This window comes from Mycteria americana, chromosome 7 (assembly GCF_035582795.1).
Source record: "Mycteria americana isolate JAX WOST 10 ecotype Jacksonville Zoo and Gardens chromosome 7, USCA_MyAme_1.0, whole genome shotgun sequence".
Classification (NCBI taxonomy): Eukaryota; Metazoa; Chordata; class Aves; order Ciconiiformes; family Ciconiidae; genus Mycteria; species Mycteria americana.
In genome coordinates, this window is record NC_134371.1 from 7,241,442 (window position 1) to 7,260,029 (window position 18,588).

General features: G+C 40.4%; 1 protein-coding gene across 1 annotated transcript in view; it reads right to left on the reverse strand.

The window, feature by feature from the left end:
- SPATA16 (spermatogenesis associated 16) overlaps positions 1-12,656 on the reverse strand; it is an 81,205-nt gene extending 68,549 nt beyond the window's left edge. The window contains exon 1 of the mRNA XM_075509049.1: positions 12,084-12,656. Coding sequence (XP_075365164.1) covers positions 12,084-12,656 — 573 coding nt within the window. The remainder of the gene's footprint in view (positions 1-12,083) is intronic.
- Between the last annotated feature and the right edge of the window lie 5,932 nt (positions 12,657-18,588).

The following is an 18,588-nucleotide window of genomic DNA, read 5'->3' on the forward strand; positions in this document are numbered from 1 at the left end:
ACATGAGTCTCTGTAAACCATATCTGAACAGATAAGGATTTGGAAAATATGTTTAAATACAGTGAAGATTGGGTTCTGGCAGGTCTTCTCTAAGACATGGCAGAGTAAGAGTTCAAAGAAACGAATAATAACTCAATCTTTAATCTCACAAAATCGGGGTAATATTTTAAAGGGATGTGCCTGTGTTTGGGACCATCTAGGTTGTATACTTTTTACATCCCGAACTCTCTCCTGATTTTTGTGTAGCATTTCTGCAGTGGATCAATGTGTTTGAGACAGACCCCTCCACGCTAGTTCCATACAAACAAACAGCAACATGCACTAAAAGTAAGATTCAACTTAATTTTGCAGAAATGGCTCCTTCTGTACTAAGCAGAAAAGTTATGAATATACAGAATAGCCCTAGTGTCTGGTATCAGCGAGATGCACAATGAAATGTATTCACTGATATAAGGGACTTTTTTGGTAGCGATATAGACACCACTGGAAAAGGTTTGTGTTGGGTGAACCATCTCAGTGCAGCCTGAAAAGCACATCATCGTTTTCCAAGCTCTGGTGGAGATGATACCTTTTGGGTGTGTTTCGTCACCCTTTACTGTATTTTGCTGGCCTTTCTGATAAAAAGACCTGTCTATGCAGCAGGAGAAGGGCTGTTTCCCTGCATTGTCCTGTCTGCCACTGAATATTGAGTCTGAGTGAGTGTTTTTTGGGGGGGTGAGGCAAAGACAGGGCCAGAAAGCACCTGAGAAAGCTCATTTGGGGAAGTTCCCAGGGGAGGAGTTAGGCAGGAAGGAGACAGTGAACTGGGATTTTGCAGCACAGGTAGGGATGTGGAGAAGAGTTGTAGAAAGACTCACATCTGAGTTTCAAAGAGGAAAAGAAAAAGGAAAATTTCCTGGGGATCCAAAGGAGCCTCTGTAGCTACAGATTGTTGTAACTTTGGGAAACCCTGCTGGACTGAGAGCAAGGGAAGAAGAAAGGCTGTGCCGTGCACAGACATAATGAGCAGGGAGGAGATTTGTTTGCAATTTTCATGTTTCACCTAGCAGAACTGAGTTTTCTTTATCATGCCGTAGTCTGCAGTCCAATAACACTACCTTTTGAAGATCAAAAGGGCTGTTGGTGTTTTTGGAGTGCCTTAAGGAAAACGTAAAAGCAGCTCCATCTCACTCCTCTGAATACTTTAAGGCCTTGTCACCAGGACATTCAAATATAGACGTGGGCTTGGAGAGGCAGTTACGTTTTGTACCATTGAGGGTTTCTTTTCCCAGAGCTATGTTACAGAATTTTATTTTAATTCCAAACTGGGAAGTTTGGGGGTACATCTTATCTAAGACTTTGAGCTTTTGGTCTGCAGAAATCTTGCCGATATCTTAAAGGTTATAGAGGGTATGAAATTGAAGCAAACACGTTAAACATTTGAAGCTTTACAGACAATCTGGGGTTAAAAACCTGCAATGTACCATTTTATGTCCTTTACTATAGCTAGCAAATCTAACAGTTTTTTTTACTTTCAGACTTAGTCTACCTGAGAGTGCCCCTGTGAGTAGATAGGAATATTTTTCCAGAAATAATATTTACTTAAAAATATCCCGCCGAAGGATATTTATATTTTTATAGGAGCCCTTGTTACAACTGGAGGCCATCATGCAGGTTTTGTGTACGTGCATCCTTTATAAGACTACTGAGTTATCCCATTCAAAGAGTTACCAAGTATATAAATGAAATGTAAGGAATGAAAGCGTTACCTCCAATCTTTGTATTAGTGGTGAACTGACACTAATTATGTTATACTTTCACTGATAAGGGAGGTTTCTCTTGCAATGTGTAGGACCCTATAAATATATTGTTGAAACCACAGTCGTAGAATAAAGTACTTGTGATAAAGTACTTGGACAATGGTCACAGAACAAGTCTGTGACACTGTGAACTCAGCATAGATCTTGTTGTGGTATTAAGGCTTTAATTTTGGCAGTAGCAAGCAAGGAAATTTTATGAGTAAAGACCTCCCAGGCATTAGCTAATAAGAAATCGGTGGAAGCGGTGGAAATGCTGATCATTAAGGTAGCTTCCTAGTTAGCATGTGTGTAATGTGGAAGAATAAAATTAGACCTCTGGCGATCTGTACGTTGGCATGTTGGAACCGTTTTGACTGAAAACAAGGTGAAAGGTTCAGGTGTAAGAAACTGGCAACGGTAACAGTTCACTAATAACTAGTATAGGTTTGGTGTATGTTAAATTCAGGAATACGGTTTGTCTTAAAGAAGGTGATGCCCAACAGATAGCCGTCTACGTGTGTGGATATAGATACATATTTGATAGCAAATTTAGCTTGGGAAAACAAGTAACTTTGGTCAAATGGTGTGTGCCAATGAGATTCTTTGGCAACTTCCATGAGATCACTCATGCTTTCCTCTGCCAGACTGGAAGGGTTAAGAGTTGGTTTGAATACAGCAATAACCTGCTAGAGTTGGTTTGAATACAGCAATAACCTGCTAGAGTTGGTTTGAATACAGCAATAACCTGCTAGCCTTGCTGGAGCTGATTGCTGTGCTTTTGCTTTTTCTTTTTCTTTTTTTTTTTTTTTGTTTTTTTTTTTTTGTTAGCAGAGGAATGTTTAATCATGCCTCTCCGTTTTAAAGATAACTTTGTGGTTTTTCCCTGGAGTGATTTTTAGAGTGGCTAATCAGAGGGACAAACCTGAAAAGGCAAGAAATATTTAATTAGTGCCTTTTTTTCTGACTAGCCAACAGTCCTAACCAGATGCCTTCGCTTCAGAGCCATCCAAGTAATCAGCCTGGTAACGTCACTGCATTGCACATCAGGCACCTGGCAAGTTGAACACTAACTGCATCCCAGAAAATGTCTGCTAAGGAAGGCTACTTCTGAAAATAACTTTCAAAGCCTGATAGCAAGCCTCACACAGGGCTGAAAACAAACTGCTTTTTGTATATTGCACTGTAATCCAGTCCTTACAACTATTAGGCACTATCAAAAATACTGCAGGAAACCAGCATAACAAAGAACCAGTTAAGGGCGGTTTTGTCTCAGTGGAGATGAAAAAAAAAAAAAAGTCAGTATGGAGAATAAAAAGAGAGAGGATTTTCTCTCAATGATACGATTTCATGCAGCATAACTTTCCAGCTTCTATTCAAAGTCATACTGACATCTTGGTATGCAATTTCAGTCAGCAGAGCAGGAATTGTATATAAACCCCCTGTCTTTATTGTTAATGAGATTTGTGTAAATAACTCGCTAGAAAACATATTGCAAATATATAATTCACTACTAAATATGAATGCAGATGTCAGGTAAGAAGAACTAAATTTACTAGGCTTCCTGCAATGTGCTCTGCAATGGATAATTCAAATAATATGTACGTATGATATTTTTGGCATATTAGCTACTCTATGCAGAGTTAGCGCTGGATTCTGTAATAGTAATGTGTGTGCAGGACACATTTGCTGTCTTGGGCATATTATTAGTTACACAGTACTGGCTGAGAGCCAAATATACCTCAGATATGCTAAGTTATGAGAAATGAGCCCTATTTCTAGTCAGAAAACCACCGTTTGCCAGAAAAGCATGGATCTGGTGAGTATTGACTTAACCAGATGAACTTAGCAGGCTGCTTGCCCTCACCGTGGGTCTGGTGGGGTGGGATTCAGCCTGCTCTCCCCACGTTTCTGTTGTGTTTATCTTAAGCCCTGTCGATGTCTAGGCTTAAATTCCTTCCTCGGCTACAACCAGCCTTTTTGCAGGAACCAGAGGTACATGGAAGGGATTTGGTGATCAGGCGGGGCAGAATGTTAGAGAAGTTCAAACCTAAATTTTATGCTCCCCGAAGGCCCACAGGTTTTGCATATCTGTCACTGTTTTGGCCTTTTTTGGAGACAAGCTCTCCGCAAAAATGAGATTTCAAGTGCCCACCAAACTCAGAGGATATAGCATTTTAGTTTGTGCTCATTACTAGGTGGATGCTGCTTTATAAAAATAAACTTGACGTGAATCTTTCCCTCCCACAGAAGCTAACGATGTTCCCTGCAGCACTCCTAAGCCTAAGTCATTCCTGTTTATTGGCCCAACTTCAGATAAAGGCTTTACCTCCCCCCAGTGCAAACTTAGGGGTCTTTCTCATATTGTAAATAACTTGCTTTGGAAGGATTAAATCAGGAACAAAGGTTTTGGGAAAATATCATCTGTTTGACTTCAGCTTAATCTGTGTGCCACACTATAAATCTGTGCCTCTCATTTCCAATCCCTATTTTATGGAGTGTTCCCGTTATCAGTACTGCCAGGGTGAGAGGAGTAGTCACAGAAGCAAAAAAAAAACCAAACCAACCCAAACCAACCCCAAAGCACTCTAATGAAACATATATTGTGGAATCAATATACTACAATAGTTTCTGAGGAACTTTATATTCTGTACAACATACTGAAATCTCCTTTATAGATTGCCTTTGTAATACAAAATTTGTCAGTCCTCCACTGTGAGTCCCTCCAAGATCAAACCAAACTGAGGATGGTGTAAATATTCCACGTGAAAACCAAATAATCAGACAAAAGTCCAAACTGATACCAGTACCTCCTCTTGATAGGATTGTGGTTCAAAATGCCTATTGGACTTTGAAGCAGGAGCATCAGTCTGTTGATCGTGTTCACAGGAGGAGCTGGCCAAAATGAGTGGTTTTTTTTTGGAGGCAACTGTCAGCTGATGTGATGTGACTATATTGTAGCAAGATTTTGAGAGCTGTCATGATTGCTTGGAAAAAGCAATATAATTTCAGGCCAGCTAATTTAATCCCTTTGATGCCAAGAGATTTGCTACTGCTAAGTCCAAACACAGAGATATCTCACCAGCACTTTTATTAAGGCAAGCTATGTGAAAGGTTCACTCCCTTTTGATAGACAGGATTGTTAGGGAAAAGCAATAATTTGCTGAAGCCTTATTTTCATGCCGTTTCTGAATATGACATTGAAGTTAGCTGCAAGGCCAGCTCTCCCCTCTGTCCCCACCTCAGGATGGTGTGGATTTGGTGAACTCCACCAAGAATCCTCTCAACAGTCTTGTCAGCATTAGAAACACAGCACATATCCATGCCTCAGGAATAAACAGAAATAAAGCTCTTCCTTAAAGCAACCTAACCAGAATTCATTCCCCCCCTACTTCTTATTGTTTGGTTCACCTCTGTAAAGCTTTTCAGCATTTATATTCATTTTACACTGTCAAAAGCTGAACAGGAGTAAGATAACAAATGGTTCTGGTAGCAGCTGTCACCACCTACTGTCTGTGTATGCCTGTGTGAATCTCTAAATGGAAATAAAGTACTTTAATAACACATTTTCTCTAAACTGTCCTCATGGATAAAGTTACTCTCAAATCAGTCCATGAACACTTTCCAATTCGGTGCCCACTTCAGCCTGCATCTCTGTCTCAGCTCTGCAGAGTCTGTGTAGGGACGCAGCAGTATGATTTGAAGACATTTCAGGTAGAAAATACTTTAACAACACATGCACCTTCTGTGACTGCCGCTTGCCTGTGTTAGGTGCTTTTGGTGTTTGAACCTTCTCTTAACTTGCCTAATTTTCTTGCTCTAAATGAAGCCAATTGTCCATTGCTTTTTTGCCCTGCGTTGTCTCTAGCCAGGAAGCACCCAGAGCCATAAATTAAACAGGAATTGCTGTTCCCTCCCTGTTCCTGTACGATACCTTCCAGGAGCAGATGGCAGCTGGGAGGATAAATACCTCCAATTTCTTAGAGCCCTGAACAGAAAAGAATCTCCAAGATTTAAGCCCTTCAAGACGGGCTCTCGGGTACCGCTTTACATTGAGATATCTGCTATTGGGTATCACAGTGCCTGTGATAGATGTGGGGAGCTGGGGGGTTCGGGCACCTAAAGATTTCTAGCTGCCCAGCTTTCAGAGAAGGCCTTTACGGACCCAGCCAGCGGTGACATCCCGGAGCCATGCATGACGTTGACTGGTGAGCAGAAGTCTGGGTACCCAGTCTTTCAAGATGGGCTAGTGCCTCATCCGAGGCTGTCCCAAGTATTTGTTTTTCCTTTTTTTTTTTTTTTTCTCCCCCCCTCCTTGTGTTACCTACTGAGGAATCTACTACGTGGACCTTGTCTCAGTTTCTCAGTGGTGGTGAAACATGTGGTTTGCATGCGTTCAGGTCAATGAGGCTTTTGATTGTAAGTGACAAGTGGTGGGTGTTTATTATTTTTAATCAAATATACTGCTTAACGTTTACAAAGTATGGAGAAAATATTTGGTGCTTTTGAGCACCTGTCACCTCCAGGTACATAATTTAATAGCATGTGAGGACGCCAATTAGCATTAATTAGAAATTGACTGCTCTGCTTTGGCACCAAAATGCATCGGAAAATATGGTCTGTCCTTTCTGGAATAGGGATTTTGCTCTTGTACACATACACGAGTGAGGAAATATATTGTTTTATGGTCAACACATAGTATTCCTTTGAGGAAAAAAGCACTTTATAAGCCAGATATGTAACAGCAGTTCAGGCAAGAAGAACGGGGGCACGAATCCTTATAGACAAATAGCTGTGCAGTTCCTCAGCTTTATTTCATGGTGATGGGCATGCTGGAAATGTCTAGAAGATTAATAGATTAAAATTCAGTGATCAAAAAATGGGAGCATGTCCAAATGGATCATTATAACAGATTCCCACTCTATCCCACAAGCCAGATTTGAGCCATCTGTAAGCTTCATATTCCTGGTCTAAAATCTTTTGCAGCCATAAAAGACAATAAGTATCAGTAGGAAAAAAAAATCAATTTCTTGGCTTTGCAGCCTAAAAATATAGTGATAGGACTATAGGGAGAGGAAAAACTGCTGATTATCAGGGCTTTTTTTTTTTTTTTTTTTTTTTTTTCTTTTCCAAGCAAGTTAAATGAGTAGGCTGTATTTGGGAAACTACTTTGTTATTAGAGGTTAAAAGCATATGTCTAGAGAGTAAAGTCAGCATCTCACACTCAGGCTTTGGGGGATCAGTGACTGCCATCTTTGATGTTCTCTGTCCAAGACCTGGTGTACTCCCAGGAAGTTTCTAGAGGTCCTGTGCTGATGAGAAGTGTAGATAATTTATGGGTCTGATATTTTTTTAGCTCCAGAAAGTTGATGCTAAAAAGAAATATTTAGCCTTTCACATGCTCTCCCTTGAGGACTTCCATGGTATTAAACTGTGTCTCGTCCTTGCACAGCTTTTCTTGGTGAGAGGGGATAGGGAAAACTACATAAAGTCCTCTTTTCTCCCCTTTCATTCCAGTGGATGACCAGTAACGCCAGTCTCTGTGCTCCATAAAGCAAGGGATTACACATTCTTATACATTGACGTCTTCTTGGGCCTCAGGACCCACCTGCAAAAAGAGACAATGTTGGGGGAGGGAGGGTGGGCAGAAATGTGGCTGTGCCCTAGTCTTTCTGCAGCAGCTAGCACGGATCCGATGGTCGCAACAGGGAGCACATCCAAATACCCTCATCCTACGGTGCTCCCGGGACTGTCCTTGCAGCAAAGCCTCCAAGAAAGCTGCCTGTGCTTTTCTAATGTGCTCTACCAGTGGATAGACTGCTTAAGATGAACCTCTTCTCACATAGGTGTTTATATAGGAAATACTCATTTTTGCTTCTCATATTATGAAATTGATGGAAGGCTTGGTTGAACCATGCTGCCTAACTCTGTATCGGTAGGTAATTATGTCCGTGAGGCACCGGTGCCACAGCCACTTTCAAAATATTTGCTTTTTGCAGATAGTGTTGCCTGGAAGAGGGAGCATGGTCTTGACAAAGCCTTCTCTGCAAGCAGTGAATCACAAGGGAATGAGCCACAGGAAAGGCTAATCTAAAAATTCAAGGTGCTCAAAAAAGATGGCACTAGTGTTTATCTCCCTGCCATAGGAACGGTGCCTATAATAGCCATCTGTGGAAAATGGAGATATTCCAGCTTGTGGAAGGCACCACAACAGCACTGTGGTGAATTAATCACATGCCGTCTGAGGCCCTCGCCTCTCACGTGGGATGCATTTCATGTGTCTCAGATATTCTATGCCGAAAGCTGTGGCCTGAGATACTATGGACTTCTTTCTGTGCACAGTAGTCGTGAACCTTTCTCATTTATTTTTTAATCACAGGGGAGGATTATTTTCAGAACAACAGGGTCTGAAATTTAAATTTGTGCAGGTTTTAAGCAGGCTGATGTTTCTGAAGTCTTTTACGCTCTCTGATATTAGGAGATTAGTTTGAGATGATCTTTCGATCCTCATAAAGGTTTAATGTTATTTTGTAGCTAAGCTGTTAATAATTGGCTAGAGATTTTATAGATATACATACATGGTTTCCACTGAGATTTTAAGCTAAAGAGTGATTTCTTATACCCTTCATATCCCAGTCCAGATGTTCAAGTCCCATTTCCCTACGTTCCAACAGATGGATGCAAAAAATTTAGGGAAATTTACAGTGTTTCTCAATATAGTATATATAATACACTGTATTATTGAGCTAGGAGGTAGAAAAGCAGAGTATTGCCCCAGTTTTCCTCATTAGCAACAGAAAGTACTTAATTCTTAAGCTCTAATGCTGAGAGTTCTCCAAGGGAACATTATTTGTTCCTCTCCCAGGCCAACTATAATGCAGCTGAGTAACACTAAGTCCCTCCTGATTAATTTAATGGTAGCTAAATAGTGCAGAAATAGTGAGAAGCCACCAATTCTTTTCTTGATAACACTGCCTTTCCGATGTCTGCTGTAATCAGCAGCATGCTGTCCAACATATAAAAGTCTCTAAATTAAACAAGCATTTCAGTTTTTCTTTCTGACTAATCATTTTCTTTTTTTTTTTTCCAAATCCAATAATTTCAGTGCTAGACTTCCAGAACGGACTGTTATTTGCATATCTGAAAAACAACATGATCTAAAGAATGATAATATGACATAAATATATAGATGGATCTAGAAAAGACATTTTGGCATAAAGAAGAGCCAAGAAATGTATGATATTTGCAATATGTAAGGTAACACTAACTTTAGTGATACTATTCAAATTTAACGCTAAGCACATGCTTTTCTGGATCAGGGTGTCTAACTCAAAATGTTGTAATGTCAGACTAAAGCCTTAGTTTCCTTAAATCTGAAAAATGTCTGTAAACATTTTGCACCAGAAACCATAACTTTGAATTTCCTGACCTTTGAGCTTGTTACATATCATGCCTCTCTTCACCCACGTGAAATGCAGAGGAATTTTTGTTTATTTCTTCAAAAAGCAATGGGGCAGAACAACCACAGTTCCAATCTCAGTAGCTTAAGTTTTCTGTTTTTCCCTGCACCATCTCCAGTTTCTCTATATCTGAACAAATAGACAAATTGGAGACAGTGCAGAGAAAAGCAACAAAAATGATACAGAGGTTTAGAAAACATGACCTGGGAGGAAATACTAACGTGTTTGAATTTATTTAATTTAGAGACTACAGAAAAGAGATCTGCTAAGACGTTGCAAGAACCAAGAGAACAGGGTGGTTAATTGCTCTTCATCTCAAATAAGGATGCAAAAAACATTATGGGCTATTTTGCACCACAGAAAATTGGGAAAAACTTTCGATCAGCTTGCTGATATAGATGAGAAATGTGTCTCACTGGAGATTTTTAGAAACAGAGTACAGAAGTGTCTTTCAGGGATAGTCTGGTTTTTGCTTCTGAGGAGAGCTGGATTAAGAGACTGCTGAGAAGCCCCAGCGCTACCATTCTGTGATTTCCCAATCACTCTGTCCACAATCCCAAGAAGGAATTCTTTAATCCCTACTTATTCTTTCACCAGGATGTCTATTAGCTAGCTTTTCCATTTCCTCTTAGGAGGAGACAAGTACTCCTTTCTTCTCAAGTGACAAGTGTTTTTGTCCCCATCACAGCTCATTTCTGAATGGGCGTGTGTGTGTGTAAGCCTAATAAGGATAGCACTTCTAATTTTACTCACTCACTGCTATAATAATTATTGTTTTAAAATAAAATGCCTTCAATATTGTAGAAAAAAACAGGAATAGGATATTTGCTTGTCAACTGCAAACCTCTAATGTTTTACAAATGCTTTTGAATTAAGTTTGGCAGTAGAGCCCTGAAACAAGTATAGTTGGACCCTTTTCCAGGATGTCAAGAGCACAGCTGAAGTGATTGGGGTCGGGGTGGAGATAAGACATTAGAGAGAGTCTAGCTTGCAAGTCCTCTATTCTAATCACCAGCCATATTCCTGTAAAGTGGAGAATCTCTCTCTCTTTTTAAAAAATTTATTTTATTTATTTTATTTGAGAAGCAGACACTGGCCTTTAAAATCCTTACAGCTACTAAGAGTGGTTTTTTTTTTTTTTTGTATCATCTATCATGGAAAAAGTCAAGCTCTCATCTGCACAGTAAATGTTAGCGGTTGGGTTAATTGTGAGGATATAGGGCATCTTTCAAGGTTTATAAGACAGCTATGCTCTTGGAGATACTGTTTTCAAAATGCTCTAATGCTGCTTCTTTGAAAGCAGCCTTTGGCTGCAGAGTGCTACTATTTAACAGGTTTAACGTTACTAAAAATTGAGAGGCTGATGCCATTATTAAATTTCATTCTGCACAAAAGCAAACAGTTTATCATAGTCTGTTCCCAGCAATTGTAATCCAATTTTTGTTATCTTACATTGTTTAAAAAAGAGAGAGAGAGAGAGAAAGATACTGTACATCAATCTGATAAAAAATGTTTAAATAACTAGTGCTTTTTTGTGATTATGTCAGTTTTATAGCAGCATTATGGAAACACGACAGGGTAACTAAAATCTGATTACGTCTAACTCCTTGCCCATTATGTGATTATTATGAACTATGACTTCTACTGGCACATTATGAATTACATGGTCATAATACAAGGGATTTCCAATATAATTAACTGAGATTAGCAGCACTAGAGAAATCTGGGAATAATGATACAACTTTGAACAATCAGTTTTACTGTAAATGCTGCTAGCTCTGGCTTCCAGGAAACAGGAGGCTGGTGGATGTAACCCGGAGTCACCTGCTGGGGTTTCCTACACCTCCTTTCTCTTCCCTCCCTCTGTGAAATTAATTGCAACCTTGCCAGAGTGTTCGGAACTCCCTCTTTTACTCTTTTCTTCTCTTATTATACTGATAAAACTCAAGGCTGGCTAAGATTTTCGAAAACGTCAAAGGTCTTTAGATACCTCCTTTTGGAGGGGCTCAGCCTGAAACTGGAAAGGGTTCTGCTTTTGAAAACATAGAAATGTCTACTTATTGAAGAACAGATCCATTTAAGACAGCTCAAGTTTGAGTACTTAAAGGCAGAAAGTCATGAAAATCACAGATTAGTTTCAAAGATCATAGCCAAGGTCATATTATTTCTTTAGTATCTATCTCGGGCAGGCAAGAAGTCTTTCTTTCCGCAAAAAAATAGCTTTTGGACTCTTAGCTGCTGAAGAGCAAGCCAGCTGTGTCCAGAGGGGGTTGCTCACTACTGGACCTGTCCTTTCTCATGCAGAAAGAAAAGGATTTCTGCACAGCTCCAGTGGCCATCTTCTGGCTTAAGAGAAAAAAGGGAAACAGAAAATGTGATGGAAATGCTCTATTAATGCTTTAATAGAGATTAAAACAGACCTTTTGTTTATCCCTTGGGTTAAACGTTTCACCCAGTAGTGCATGGATGGCTGGGGTAGAGTGGGAACTCCCCTGATTGTTGAGGTGTCATTTGTCCCTGAGCGAGCTGGGATTAAAAAGAGGAGTATTTTTTTTTTACTCTATGGAACTTAAATTTCCTCTATACATAAATACAGTTGAGGACTTAGAGAAAAAAAACAAAACCACCTGAGATTTTTTGGTTCAGTCCAGTGCCCCCCTCCTTCCATGATTTATTTATAGCTCTTAATTTTCAAATTTTGCATGAAATCGCATCTCAGGATTTTTATTAAACCATACACATCCCAGGTTTGTGCTCCTTGTTCACTTGGATATTATGGCACCCGGTCAGTACAATGACAACCTTTCATTTACTTTCCTGTGCCGCTCCTGCTGCTTTAACCCCATACCTCCAGTGCTGTTGAGAGCTGCTCCGCTGCTGCTGTGTAGTTCTTCTGCCTGTAGCAAGTGCTGGCTGCCCGGAGGCTGGTCTGAAGCTGCTTGTCGATCTGGGGCAAAGCGCTGCCATTAGGTGCGCTCAGAGCATCTGCTTTTTCAGAACCACGACAGGCGGATTGGGTGCTTGTAGACACCGCGGGCTCAGCAAACTCGAAGCAAATGTCTTCCTCATCAGTGTAGACCAACTCCGTTTCTACGTCTATTAGGCTTTCCAGAGGAATATGAGACAGAGGTGCCGGGATTAACCGATTGCCAGTCTCTAACGTTGTTTCTTCTTTTTTCACAGCTAGTTTTTCATTGTTTTCTGGTTTCCGTTTACGACTTGCTCTGTCTACATCATTACTTTGTTTTTGCTTCTTTTTCCCTGCCATTTTTGTTCTCTCCATTGTATTTTCTGCTGCTCCATCCCCAAGGGGGTTTTTGAGCCCTCGCAGTGCTTCTGGAATATCATTCAATTTATTTGCTGCTACATTTGACACCTTACTACTACGCATTTGCTGAGAGGTTTTGTTCTTGCCGTCCATGCTTATGAAAGTTTTTTGGAAGTCAAAGTTGCTTTCTGATGCCACGACTTGAGCAAAGAAAGAGTCCTAGGAGAAAATGTAGAAAAGTTAAGAATACTCAAATGTTGCAAAGCCAAAAAAAGCATGCAGTTGCTTTCTCCACTAGGCATATTGCACTAGGCATATTGTAGGCACCATTACGAGAGAAAACTCTTCAACGTGTAGTACATAGAATATCAGACTCGCTGTAATTACCTTCTCTTTCCTGTGTAAAAGTTAAAGGCTTCTTAAATATTTTTGATAGCTCTCAATAATGGATGTTTGTTTACGTAAAGTAATGCCAGTGTAGCAGTTTGTTATATCTGCAACAAGGAGGGAAAATCTGGGTTTTAATCAAAAGAAAAACACCCAAACCCCTGTGACTGATTGACTCATGTTGTATGTGGTTACGGGGTGCAAAAAATCACTGTGGCCTGATTTTTGCGAGCTGGTAAGCACAGTGACTGAGGTCAGAGAGGGGTGTCCAAAAATCAGGCAGAGCGGGTGTATTCCAGAGGGGCACATGCTCCAAGTGGGGTCCCAGCTTCAGCTGCGTTTGAGGAAATTCAGATGCGGATTTGGGTTTCAAAGCCATTTCTTATTGAACTGTCTGCAAAGGACATGAGGGTTGGTGCTAAGAAACAACCCTCCCCAGGAGTTAAGAGCCTAATTCTCAGTTCAGAGAACTGGTAGTGGATTCAAACTGGTACAACAAGGTGCAGAATCAAGTTCATAAGCCTCCTCTCAGCACCAGTTCCTGTACAATAGGAAAGGTGACTTGATCTGCATCGTCAACTCATAATTGTGCTCAGATTCAAAGGAAATGTTGATTTTCATCTGCCCCTGCTGACATCAGAGTGAAAAGGTGGAAGGCACAGGTAATTTTCTTCTCAGTTTTTCCATCAATTATGAAAAGTCTAATTGTAAATAGCTTTAATGATGACCGTCTTTCAGAATGGTTTGTTAAGCATAAGCACTCAGCCTTTAACCTTGTGTTATTGTTTAACAGACCTCTATATGTTTAGCACCAGTTTAATGTACTTAACTACAGGTACAGATTGTACAAAGGAAAGATACATAATAAATGCATTTCTGTTCGGCCAGAAACAGATTTTAAACAATAAGCAACTTGTTGCGTTCTAGTGAGGGCCCTACAGTATGCACTACTGCACTCGTAAAAGCTGCCGGAACGTGTCCTGGATGCTGTGGTACGGTGAACCTTTATTATTTAGGGCAATGGGCATGGGGCAATGGGCAGAAATTTATAGAAAGGGGTAAAGGGAAGAGGCAAAGGCATTTTAGGCCATATGAGAAGCTGATACTGAATTTTCATGTAAATAGGGTTTCAAATCTTTGTCATGTTTTTCCCCCCTCCCCTGGCTAAGCCAGATTGCAGCTAGGACTGTCACCAACCCTGAAGCAGGGAACTTGTTGATTTTGACATGTGTTCACAACCTCCAGGCTGAAAACTTTACTGTAGCAGAACTGCCTGTGGAGAAACTTATTCCTCCTTCCACGAATGCGAGAGAAGGAGCGAGAGGTGAGGGGATAATTGTGTGATTTAAGGTAATTTCAGCAGACTTTTTTCAGCTGAGCAATCACAACTCCTACTGAGTTCAATGGGGATGGAAAACCACTGGCCCTTCCCAGATAGTGCTCCGCACTTGTCAGAATAGAGCTCAAAGGAATCATATTTATAGCAAGCTATTTTGAATGGCAGCAGTAAAGCAGCTGGAAAAGGCTAATGCACTTGCATCTGGCAGCAATTTTACCTGTTTGTAAGACATTCAATCCCTTTTTAAAACAAACCATAGCATAGCCTAAAGATTGGAAGCCATGTTTTTCAGTGCTGGCTTCAGCACTAGGTAATTTAGGAAATTATGATTTATCTTCACTGTGCAGTGGAGCAGAGATACTCCAGCCAGCCCCAGCGCCAGCTGAGGGCATGAGCCTGATAATCTTGGTGCCATGTCATGCCAACGTAACTGTCACATATGGGACCTGTGATGGACCTCCATGCGGCCCCACGTTATATGGCTATCCCAGGTTCTGGAGGGGGAACACAGGACCTTCACAGCCCCTTGGATGGGCTGTTCACTGAAGGTCCTATAGAACTCTAGAAAATGAGATTTAAGTGTCCACATCAGATACAAGTTTGCAGGAATTTTCCTCTGAGCAGCCATCTAGTACTGAGAAGCCCTCAAGAAAAATGAATGGACTCTTGTCCTCACCAGAAAGCTCACAAAGGCAAAGCCCTATATCTGATGGGGGGTTGATATCCGCGTGAATGGGAAATTGGCTGGACCAAACTGTTCGCTGTGAGACTGTCTTAAGAAGTTTAAAATAATTTACCATGGAATAAAAAAAAAGCAGAGCACAAAATGTGAAATACAGACCAATAATTCTTTAATCACTTACAGACATTTTTCCGGTGGACCAGCACCTGAAATGAACTTTGCTGTATCAAGTGGATTTATACTGCTCCTATTGTATTTTTAGGTATTCGAGCTGATTAACATGACTTTGGGTTGTGCAATGGAAGCACGTTATAACTCAGACAGGCTCACTTTAATCACTGCCTCAATAAAAAAACACTTCCAGGGAAAAGCTTTTAGAAAATCATTATCTTTGTCAGTTAAGTATTTTCCTGAGACTTTGGTTAAAATGTCTGTTTTTTATTTTGGAAGCGTTTACTGTAAAATGCTTCTAATGAATCACTATGCAGGGAAATATAGATAGACAATTTAGCTCTCTAGTCAGAAGGAAACTACTCTAAATTTGTGAGCTCTCAGGAATGATCTTCCTGATCAGTGATAAGCAAGTTCAGCTTTCTGCATATTTGAGGGTTAATCTTCGCCAAGAGACCTCTGTCCATGGCACTGCCAGCCACCACAGCTAAGTATTTTGTTGGGTCGATTGGTAAGGAAACCACATCTCCTCAAATGGAGAGGCTTACATGAAAAAAATATAAATGCAAAAGGAACATAAGATCATTTATCTTTTGAAATCTTCTCGTTTTATCTGTTGATTTCCCCATATATCTAAGAAACCTTGGGGAGAGTGGCCTGCCTACTAGATAACATAAACTTCCTTATGTGCATGATCTTATGAACCCTCTTGTGTTTTTTGTTCTGTATCTAGTTTGATTCTGCTTTCAACACCTTCTCCTATTATCTCACATCAGATTAGAGAAGAACCTGCTGATAAATCACACTGGCACTTCATCTGGCACCTAGTTGTTAAATTCTTTGCCAGTTCTTTGATGAGCCCTTTTTTCTTCAGAATTTAAACTTTGATTTCAACCAAAAAAGCTTTTGCCCTTACAGTTGTGAAGTAAAACCTTTCTAAACACCAAAGACTGCAGTGCTATCTTCCTGAATCTGCATATAGCAAGGCATATACTGGGCTCCATTCAGCATTGATTTAAGTGGAGGGACAGGCGAGAGGAATTTCTTCCAGTAGTTCTCAGAGGGGATTAAGCTGCCTTGAAACTGAACCATTACATTGTTCTTACCAGCTCTTTGGGGCATGAATTCTGTGGGGCTGCGCTTCAGAAAAAGCTGTTTCCCAATTTCGGTGAAATCTTTCAGTAGACAACGCAAGTCGCTATTTCTGAGGATCACAGTTGCCTTTTATGGCAGAGGCTGTGGAGGTAGAAGCAAATTCAAGGAGACGTTTCCCAGTGTTGGCCTGCTGGACCATACACTTTCATGGTTTGGAGGTCTAGGGGGACAGTCTGGCAGCTAGGAAGCAGAAAGGGGACTCGATGATTACGTTTCTTACTCTGAACCAGATTCCCTACACTGACCATTTGACAGCAGTTCAAGTGGACCCCTGCTCTGACATTGAATATGCCCCATGAACGCCTTGCTAGAACTCAGAGACAAATTAGGCATCAGATCTGGAGACAGCAATAATTCTCCCTCCCCCTGCCCTGATCAGAACTGGCAGAGATTTCTGTTGTCACTGTTTAGTTTTATTTTCACTTCCTCTGCAGCATAAGGTACAAGCTGCCTCGTTCAGGATGGTCTGGCTGTACCTCATCTGCCGTCCCAGAAGCTTTAGTCATTAGTGGTCCATCTGTATTTTGTGCTTTCTGCTGTGAATGTTCAATGCTGCACGGTTTCTAGAGGATAACATCACAACATTTTTCAGCCAGAGCATGACTGTATCGGCAACACACATGCTTTTTGTGCGCAGATACCCCATCTGTCTTTCGGTGGGCTCACTTGTGTACTGGCAACCGTATAGTTGTGTTAGCCTGATGCCCCACCCAGGCTAACTCACCCTGCTAGAAGATACGTATAATGACAACTGCCGTATTAATATACTACTTAGACAGCGAGGGGACTTTTCCAGAAAGTTATAGGAACAGAACTCTTTCATCATCTATAATAGTCTTTTTCTCCCAGAAGGCCATTTGAAATCACAGGGCAGTCATCTGCTACAGTTCATTTCAGTGCAAATGTTGGAACAGGAGAAACTGCATCCAAAACTATGGAGCAAGTATAAGCAAATTATACCACTGGTACTTGTACAAGTGGTATCCCACTTCTTCAATGTCCTCTAGTACAGACAGAGAAATATAGTACTATAACAATACACATCCAAAGCCCCACAACAGATAGGTCATTAGCTGCCCTCCTCTATAATAATTTCACTTATATTGAATTCCAGATATCCTGATCCATCTCTAAGGTGAGGATGCTCCAGTTTTATCACTTAAAAATGAAGCAAGATTTATCTGTATTAGATTTACAGACAGACTTTCTGAATGAGCATGTGCACCGACAACAGCTATGCTGAGATCTGAACTGGAGATTTTTCCAGTCCATCTTTCAGCGCGATGACTTTTTAAGCACTTCCTTTACTGCTGAATACCACAAAGGCTCAGACAATCTATTGATGACGAAGGTCAGCACCTTCTTAGCAGCCCATAAAGTGAGTCTCTCACAATCAGGTTTCAGACTTTTTAAGATTCTAGCCATTTCTTTAGGCAATGAAGCAACCTAGTTCTTTCATCTTGCTATTTTTATTGTTTGAAAGCCTGAGTCACATCTGATCTTTTTTATTTTTAGTTTTCTTTTGGGGGAAAAAAAAAAAACCCTTAATGTATCTTTTTTTGTTCAGTACTCTTATTTCTTTGTGATAGACATAAGTAATGGCTCATTCAGTACAAAATCAGAACTCCTTACATTTTTCTTGCTGTGATAAGGGCACACTTGCCATTATTACAGCTGCATTGTCCACATTGCTGCAGTAAAGGTTTTGTCAGCACTTCCACTCTAAACACTATTTTCACTCACTGTATTTAACTTGTTTATAAAAATAATAATAATAAATTGGGCTCTGGGCTGAAATTTGGCAAGGTTAATTGTGTCTTTTTTCATAGTAGTTTGCAGGGATTTAACCATATTATCCTAATTGCTCTTTGAGGCTGAAACTCACATATTAATTGTTTATGTGGTGCTGAGTACAACAAAGCGCTAATCTCAGGAGGCTATAGACATAAGAGAAATATTAAACTGTATTAATAATTACTGTTCACAGCTATCAGATAGCTAGTTCACTAGGCACTGTTATGCATAGACAGTAAGCTTAGGCTTACCGTTGTTTAAAGTAGCACAACTCCAACTCCTTCTGTTACTCACAGTAGCTTATGGAAGTTAACTAGAGTATACGACAGAAACAGAATGTAAGAAACAAATCTTGGTTAAAATACTTAACGTGTCTCTAAGGATAATGGGCAAAAAGAAATAGGAAATACAATTAAAATAATCAAGAGAAGTTTTCACAAGGTATGTTAATAATGTGGTTGTCATTGCCGTCTTGAACAGTGCTTAAGTGCAGAAAGGAAAGGATGGCGTGAAGATCACTGTCATGTGTCCAGGAACCCAGGAGTCTTCTGTGAAAC